The 9,078-nt window shown below is 51.8% G+C and overlaps 2 protein-coding genes across 2 annotated transcripts in view; one reads left to right on the top strand and one right to left on the bottom strand.

The window, feature by feature from the left end:
• LOC118380117 (ubiquitin carboxyl-terminal hydrolase 8-like) overlaps window positions 1-9,078 on the bottom strand; it is a gene marked incomplete at its 3' end in the record, with an annotated part of 29,098 nt that extends 20,020 nt beyond the window's left edge. The window contains exons 1-5 of the mRNA XM_052507702.1: window positions 8,936-9,078; window positions 5,896-6,063; window positions 3,769-3,913; window positions 2,803-2,888; window positions 2,392-2,521 (exon numbers count right to left, since the gene is read on the bottom strand). Coding sequence (XP_052363662.1) covers window positions 2,392-2,521; window positions 2,803-2,888; window positions 3,769-3,913; window positions 5,896-5,999 — 465 coding nt within the window. The remainder of the gene's footprint in view (window positions 1-2,391; window positions 2,522-2,802; window positions 2,889-3,768; window positions 3,914-5,895; window positions 6,064-8,935) is intronic.
• On the top strand, window positions 6,247-7,691 carry LOC127923670 (sialidase-like). Its single transcript, XM_052507703.1, has 2 exons — window positions 6,247-6,358; window positions 6,520-7,691. The coding sequence occupies exons 1-2, from the start codon at window positions 6,247-6,249 to the stop codon at window positions 7,689-7,691; spliced, it is 1,284 nt and encodes a 427-aa protein (XP_052363663.1).

Consider the following 9,078-nt stretch of genomic DNA (forward strand, 5'->3'; position numbering starts at 1 on the left):
TGTAGACAGGGGAGGTGTCGACAGGGGTGGTGTCGACAGGGGTGGTGTCGACAGGGGAGGTGTCGACAGGGGAGGTGTCGACAGGGGTGGTGTCGACAGGGGTGGTGTCGACAGGGGTGGTGTCGACATGGGTGGTGTCGACAGGGGAGGTGTCGACAGGGGTGGTGTCGACATGGGTGGTGTCGACAGGGGAGGTGTCGACAGGGGTGGTGTCGACAGGGGAGGTGTCGACAGGGGTGGTGTCGACATGGGTGGTGTCGACAGGGGAGGTGTCGACAGGGGTGGTGTCGACAGGGGAGGTGTCGACAGGGGTGGTGTCGACAGGGGTGGTGTCGACAGGGGAGGTGTCGACAGGGGTGGTGTCGACAGGGGTGGTGTCGACAGGGGTCGTGTCGACAGGGGAGGTGTCGACAACTGGTGCTGACAGGGGAGGTGTCGACAGGGGAGGTGTCGACAGGGGAGGTGTCGACAGGGGTGGTGCTGACAGGGGAGGTGTCGACAGGGGAGGTGTCGACAGGGTGGTGCTGACAGGGAGGTGTCGACAGGGGAGGTGTCGACAGGGGTGGTGTCGACAGGGGTGGTGTCGACAGGGGAGGTGTCGACAGGGGAGGTGTCGACAGGGGTGGTGTCGACAGGGGAGGTGTCGACAGGGGAGGTGTCGACAGGGGTGGTGTCGACAGGGGTGGTGTCGACAGGGGTGGTGTCGACAGGGGAGGTGTCGACAGGGGAGGTGTCGACAGGGGAGGTGTCGACAGGGGAGGTGTCGACAGGGGAGGTGTCGACAGGGGAGGTGTCGACAGGGGTGGTGTCGACAGGGGTGGTGTCGACAGGGGTGGTGTCGACAGGGGTGGTGTCGACAGGGGTGGTGTCGACAGGGGTGGTGTCGACAGGGGAGGTGTCGACAACTGGTGTAGACAGGGGAGGTGTCGACAGGGGAGGTGTCGACAGGGGTGGTGTCGACAGGGGTGGTGTCGACAGGGGTGGTGTCGACAGGGGAGGTGTCGACAGGGGAGGTGTCGACAGGGGTGGTGTCGACAACTGGTGTAGACAGGGGTGGTGCTGACAGGGGAGGTGTCGACAGGGGAGGTGTCGACAGGGGTGGTGTCGACAGGGGAGGTGTCGACAGGGGAGGTGTCGACAGGGGAGGTGTCGACAGGGGTGGTGTAGACAGGGGAGGTGTCGACAGGGGAGGTGTCGACAGGGGAGGTGTCGACAGGGGTGGTGTAGACAGGGGTGGTGTCGACAGGGGAGGTGTCGACAGGGGTGGTGTCGACAGGGGAGGTGTCGACAGGGGAGGTGTCGACAGGGGAGGTGTCGACAGGGGAGGTGTCGACAGGGGTGGTGTAGACAGGGGAGGTGTCGACAGGGGAGGTGTCGACAGGGGAGGTGTCGACAGGGGAGGTGTAGACAGGGGAGGTGTCGACAGGGGAGGTGTCGACAGGGGTGGTGTAGACAGGGGAGGTGTCGACAGGGGTGGTGTAGACAGGGGAGGTGTCGACAGGGGAGGTGTAGACAGGGGAGGTGTCGACAGGGGAGGTGTCGACAGGGGTGGTGTAGACAGGGGAGGTGTAGACAGGGGAGGTGTAGACAGGGGAGGTGTCGACAGGGGAGGTGTAGACAGGGGAGGTGTCGACAGGGGAGGTGTAGACAGGGGAGGTGTCGACAGGGGAGGTGTCGACAGGGGAGGTGTCGACAGGGGAGGTGTCGACAGGGGAGGTGTAGACAGGGGAGGTGTCGACAGGGGTGGTGTCAACAACTGGTGGTGTCGACAGGGGAGGTGTCGACAGGGGAGGTGTCGACAGGGGAGGTGTCGACAGGGGTGGTGTCGACAACTGGTGGTGTCGACAGGGGAGGTGTCGACAAGGGAGGTGTCGACAGGGGAGGTGTCGACAGGGGAGGTGTCGACAGGGGAGGTGTCGACAGGGGAGGTGTCAACAACTGGTGGTGTCGACAGGGGAGGTGTCGACAGGGGAGGTGTCGACAGGGGAGGTGTCGACAGGGGAGGTGTCGACAGGGGAGGTGTCGACAGGGGAGGTGTCGACAGGGGAGGTGTCGACAGGGGAGGTGTCGACAGGGGAGGTGTCGACAGGGGAGGTGTCGACAGGGGTGGTGTCGACAGGGGTGGTGTCGACAGGGGAGGTGTCGACAGGGGAGGTGTCGACAGGGGAGGTGTCGACAGGGGAGGTGTCGACAGGGGAGGTGTCGACAGGGGAGGTGTCGACAGGGGAGGTGTCGACAGGGGAGGTGTCGACAGGGGTGGTGCTGACAGAGTTTACGTATCGACCTCACAGACATTTCCTTTTCCAGTACCACTTGCTTATCTGAGTTTACGTATCGACATCACAGCCTTCGATAGAGCTGTTGTGTCCTCGTCATCATTCAGGGACCTACCTTCTTGATCTCTTTCCCTGCTTTCGGAGATGCCCTCCCTCCATCTTTCTCCGTCTTATCCTCCCTCCTTTTCTTCTCCTCTTGTCTCTCTTTCTCCTCAAGCTTTTTGCGAACCTCGACTTCCTCGTACCTAAACACACAGACACACAGACACACACACACACACACACACACACACACACACACACACACACACACACACACACAGTAACCTGTAGAAGCATTAGGCTGAGATTCTATAGCTTCAAATCAACGTATCTCCGTCTTTGGCAAAGTCCACGGTCTCCTTGAAACCATTCAGGGTTATTGAAGTTCAGCTAAAACCTCTGCCAACTGAATACCAGTTGATTTAGTAACATCCAGCACATAGTGAACGTAATGTCTGTGAATAAACGACGACGACACACCAACCTGAGTTTAAGGCTTTCAGAGAGTTTCTCTGCTTCTTCTATTGCTTTTTTAAAGCTGGTGGGCCCCAACACGGACAGGAAGAACTCCTTGGACAACAGAGAGGAAAGGTGCTTCAGATGACAGCCGTCTCAACAACGGGAGGGAAAACACAGCTGGTCAAAAATCAATACATTGTGTCGTTGACAAACAGAATGACTTTGCACCATGTCCGCGGAAGTCAAGTACCTTTATTTAGTATTGATGGTTAACGTGAAACCAGCAGCATCCACTTCCACTAAGACAGTACTATTCTATAACCGGCAGGGTAGTCTAGTGGTTAGAGCGTTGGACTAGTAACCGAAAGGTTGCAAGTTCGAATCCCCGAGCTGACAAGGTACAAATCTGTCGTTCTGCCCCTGAACAGGCAGTTAACCCACTGTTCCCAGGCCGTCATTGAAAATAAGAATTTGTTCTTAACTGACTTGCCTGGTTAAATAAAGGTAAAATAAAGAAATAAAAACAATCGGGAAAATCAATAGAGCGTGAAATCACGGTAGGAAGCCTTGTCCTCGTACGGTTCGAACCCTCAAATATGGCCAGTATCATAACAGTCCCGTGTGGGAGTGTGGCTCATCACTAGTTCTGCAGTCTACAAGCACACAGCCCGTGTCGGCATGGGGTTAAATCCCTCTTCAGCCACTACTCCCCCCCCACAGTTCTCCCCTCTACACGCTGCGCCCCCCATTACATTCCTACAGTCTGAAAACCCACTGAATACATGGGGAGCTCCCAGTCTCCTTTAAAACATATCGCATGGCTTGAACTCCCTCTGTGGTCTGAGTAGCAAAACATGGGTCGTATTCACTAGGGACCAAATGGAAGAACAGGGAAGGTTTATAACCTGAACGTGTCCATATAAAGAAACACTTGTTTTCGACAGGGCTACCGTCGGTGGTACGGAGTGAACTAATGGACCACGGTTGGTACCTGTTGCTGCTTGAAGTCGGGCCTCTTCTTGATGAGATCATAAACCGTTAGGTATTTCATGTAGAGAACATAGGCCTTCTCCTCGTCTCCATCCAGACGACACTCCTCCGCAGCCTTGAAGATCTTACAGGCACTCTGGACATAGCTGGAACACACGACAGAACATAGCTGGAACTCACAACAGAACATTTACCATACACATAGCTGGAACACACGACAGAACATTTACCATACACATAGCTGGAACTCACAACAGAACATTTACCATACACATAGCTGGAACTCACAACAGAACATTTACCATACACATAGCTGGAACACACAACAGAACATTTACCATACACATAGCTGGAACTCACAACAGAACATTTACCATACACTCTGGACATAGCTGGAACTCACAACAGAACATTTACCATACACATAGCTGGAACACACAACAGAACATTTACCATACACTCTGGACATAGCTGGCACTTACAACAGAACTCACAACAGAACATTTACCATACACATAGCTGGAACTCACAACAGAACATTTACCATACATAGCTGGAACTCACAACAGAACATTTACCATACACATAGTTGGAACTCACAACAGAACATTTACCATACACATAGCTGGAACTCACAACAGAACATTTACCATACACATAGCTGGAACTCACAACAGAACATAGCTGGAACTCACAACAGAACATTTACCATACACATAGCTGGAACTCACAACAGAACATTTACCATACACATAGCTGGAACTCACAACAGAACATAGCTGGAACTCACAACAGAACATTTACCATACACATAGCTGGAACTCACAACAGAACATTTACCATACACATAGCTGGAACTCACAACAGAACATTTACCATACACTCTGGTAACATGGCTGGAACTCACAACAGAACATTTACCATACACTCTGGACATAGCTGGAACTCACAACAGAACATTTACCATACACTCTGGACATAGCTGGAACTCACAACAGAACATTTACCATACACATAGCTGGAACTCACAACAGAACATTTACCATACACATAGCTGGAACTCACAACAGAACATTTACCATACACTCTGGACATAGCTGAAGAATTGAACACAGGCCTGTTACCAGGACCATACTGACTGGTCACAACAGGCCTATTGTGGACAGCCAGTGTCAGTATGTTCCTGGTAACAGGCCTGATGTGACCAGTCAGTATGTTCCTGGTAACAGGCCTGATGTGACCAGTCAGTATGTTCCTGGTAACAGGCCTGATGTGACCAGTCAGTATGTTCCTGGTAACAGGCCTGATGTGACCAGTCAGTATGTTCCTGGTAACAGGCCTGATGTGACCAGTCAGTATGTTCCTGGTAACAGGCCTGATGTGACCAGTCAGTATGTTCCTGGTAACAGGCCTGATGTGACCAGTCAGTATGTTCCTGGTAACAGGCCTGATGTGACCAGTCAGTATGTTCCTGGTAACAGGCCTGATGTGACCAGTCAGTATGTTCCTGGTAACAGGCCTGATGTGACCAGTCAGTATGTTCCTGGTAACAGGCCTGATGTGACCAGTCAGTATGGTCCTGGTAACAGGCCTGATGTGACTAGTCAGTATGTTCCTGGTAACAGGCCTGATGTGACCAGTCAGTATGGTCCTGGTAACAGGCCTGATGTGACCAGTCAGTATGTTCCTGGTAACAGGCCTGATGTGACCAGTCAGTATGTTCCTGGTAACAGGCCTGATGTGACCAGTCAGTATGGTCCTGGTAACAGGCCTGATGTGACCAGTCAGTATGTTCCTGGTAACAGGCCTGATGTGACCAGTCAGTATGGTCCTGGTAACAGGCCTGATGTGACCAGTCAGTATGTTCCTGGTAACAGGCCTGATGTGACCAGTCAGTATGGTCCTGGTAACAGGCCTGATGTGACCAGTCAGTATGTTCCTGGTAACAGGCCAGTTGTGACCAGTCAGTATGGTCCTGGTAACAGGCCTGATGTGACCAGTCAGTATGTTCCTGGTAACAGGCCTGATGTGACCAGTCAGTATGTTCCTGGTAACAGGCCAGTTGTGACCAGCCAGTGTCTGTTACCAGGACCATTTAAATAACATCCATGCCCGAACAACAGCTTACCTCCTGGTGTTGATTTTGTCAGGCTTGACTTCAGCTTTCTTGTTGAGATCCCCCAGGTTAGTAGAGAGGTACAAGTCCTTCGCCCCGCGGGACACCGCAGGCATCTTCAACGGTGGGTTATATATCACCAGCAGTGTACAATGTTCACATATTCCAGTCCTCACCGCTCTGGAAAGACAAAACAATTTAATCAAATAGCTTTTAGTATTATTATTATTATTATTATTATTATTATTATTATTAACCCCTTGCCTGCCCCATTCATAGAGGCCAACGACCTTTAGCACCGATTGATGGGGCATCTTCTTCCAGGGGACTTTAAGAGGCCAGACGTTCGGTCTGAACGTTAACATGCATCGCTTGTGGTTTTTGGGAAACTTAAGGAGGAAGGCCGCCAGAAATGGGTTGGAACTGAAAAATACTGTCAGTGTGATAAAGTCGGTGAGGGATAAATCAAATGGACGTATGTTTTGAAGTGTCTGTCCTATATCTGAGAGAAATAACAAAGATGAGGACTTTGTAGGATTTGTTTAAAAAATATTTAACCACTTATTTATATATTTATTTATTTTTGCACTAAAGTACTTCCATTCCATGTTTAAACTGGTACCGGGCTGCCTACAGACACGTCTAGTCAGGCTGGTACCAGGCTGCCTACAGACACGTCTAGTCAGGCTGGTACCGGGCTGCCTACAGACACGTCTAGTCAGGCTGGTACCGGGCTGCCTACAGACACGTCTAGTCAGGCTGGTACCGGGCTGCCTACAGACACGTCTAGTCAGGCTGGTACCGGGCTGCCTACAGACACGTCTAGTCAGGCTGGTACCGGGCTGCCTACAGACACGTCTAGTCAGGCTGGTACCGGGCTGCCTACAGACACGTCTAGTCAGGCTGGTACCGGGCTGCCTACAGACACGTCTAGTCAGGCTGGTACCGGGCTGCCTACAGACACGTCTAGTCAGGCCAGGCACCGGGCTGCCTGGACACGTCTAGTCAGGGGTACCGGGCCTACAGACACGTCTAGTCAGGCTGGTACCGGGCTGCCTACAGACACGTCTAGTCAGGCTGGTACCGGGCTGCCTACAGACACGTCTAGTCAGGCTGGTACCGGGCTGCCTACAGACACGTCTAGTCAGGCTGGTACCGGGCTGCCTACAGACACGTCTAGTCAGGCTGGTACCGGGCTGCCTACAGACACGTCTAGTCAGGCTGGTACCGGGCTGCCTACAGACACGTCTAGTCAGGCTGGTACCGGGCTGCCTACAGACACGTCTAGTCAGGCTGGTACCGGGCTGCCTACAGACACGTCTAGTCAGGCTGGTACCGGGCTGCCTACAGACACGTCTAGTCAGGCTGGTACCGGGCTGCCTACAGACACGTCTAGTCAGGCTGGTACCGGGCTGCCTACAGACACGTCTAGTCAGGCTGGTACCGGGCTGCCTACAGACACGTCTAGTCAGGCTGGTACCGGGCTGCCTACAGACACGTCTAGTCAGGCTGGTACCGGGCTGCCTACAGACACGTCTAGTCAGGCTGGTACCGTCAGGCTGCCTACAGACACGTCTAGTCAGGCTGGTACCGGGCTGCCTACAGACACGTCTAGTCAGGCTGGTACCGGGCTAGTCAGGCCTACAGACACGTCTAGTCAGGCTGGTACCGGGCTGCCTACAGACACGTCTAGTCAGGCTGGTACCGGGCTGCCTACAGACACGTCTAGTCAGGCTGGTACCGGGCTGCCTACAGACACGTCTAGTCAGGCTGGTACTATAGATCGGGCTGCCTACAGACACGTCTAGTCAGGCTGGTGACCGGGCTGCCTAAACAAACAGACACGAACTTTTCAGTCAGGCTGGTACCGGGCTGCCTACAGACGTCGTCTGATGTTCAGGCTGGTCGCTGCCGGGCTGCCTACAGACACGTCTCACACAGTCAGGCATTTTTTTAACCGGGCTGCCTCAGATCAAGACTCCATCTAGTCAGGCTATTTCATCAAACAGTGGCTGCCTCAGACAAGCTCAGTCAGGTTGATTTAAAACACATAGGATGCCTATATGGAAAAACACGTCTAGACCAGGCTGGAACCGGGCTGCCTACAGACCCCATGTCAAGAATCTGTACACAGGCTGAACATTTAGTTCGGGCTGCCTACAGACACGTCACCCATTGAGTCAGGCTGGTGCTCTGGGTGCCTACAGACAGCGTGTTCCAGTTCAGGCTGGTACTTCACGGGCAGCCATTGAAGAGGAGTGGGACAACATTTCAGGCACAATCAACAGCCTGATTAACTCTATGTGAAGGAGATCGTCTAGTCAGGCTGGTACCAGATACTGACTGGTTCTACAGACACGTCTATCTGTGACCAACAGATGTCAGGCTGGTACCAACAGATGGGTCTGCCTAGATTACGTCTAATTTATTGAAATTGACTAATTTCCTTATTGAACTCATAAAAAAAAAAAGAACGTTTAATTTTTGTTCAGTGTAGAACCATGTCCAATAGGTTTTTGACGTTTTTGTTAGTAAGCGGTTGTTCTCTGAATGACCAAGCAAAGTACTGTAATGTGATTTGTGTACCTGAGGGTCAATTTCCAGTGTAACGTTACGTATGATTATCTTTGGCGGTTCAGCTGGAGTAATGCATCCAAGCAAGATGTAAACATGAACTGTGCATTTAGCAAGGCTTCCAAGAAACGAAACCACAGACAATTTCTTTGACGAAATTGTAAATATAATAAATGTGACATTGGACTTGCTACTAGCTAGTCAGGTAGCTTCCTAAGTAATGTTTAATCGGGAAGTGCAGTAGCTAGCCTACCCCCCCATCTGTCAAGTTAGTTTGTTAGCAGGATAGCTAGTTTATTAGGCTAGCTAGCTTTCACTGTAGTTGTTTACTCGAACAGGCTCTGTCAGCTTATGGATGTTTAGCTAGGTAACGACAAAGACGTTATAACCGTAACTATAACGGCGAATAGCCTCTAAGTTATTGCAATGAAGAGATAGCAAGCGAATACGTTTGAAAAGAGGAAATAATACAACTTACCATAACGTTGCACTATTGTCTTGTTCAGTTTTTTTTCTAGTGTTTTCCGATAGTTACCACAGCCACAAAGTAAAAATTGGCTATGTCGAAAAATGTTATTTAAAAAAAAAAGTGTTTTGGGGGCTTAATTTAGGGTAAAAAAA

This window comes from Oncorhynchus keta, unplaced genomic scaffold, assembly GCF_023373465.1.
Source record: "Oncorhynchus keta strain PuntledgeMale-10-30-2019 unplaced genomic scaffold, Oket_V2 Un_contig_30434_pilon_pilon, whole genome shotgun sequence".
In the NCBI taxonomy this organism is placed as follows: domain Eukaryota; kingdom Metazoa; phylum Chordata; class Actinopteri; order Salmoniformes; family Salmonidae; genus Oncorhynchus; species Oncorhynchus keta.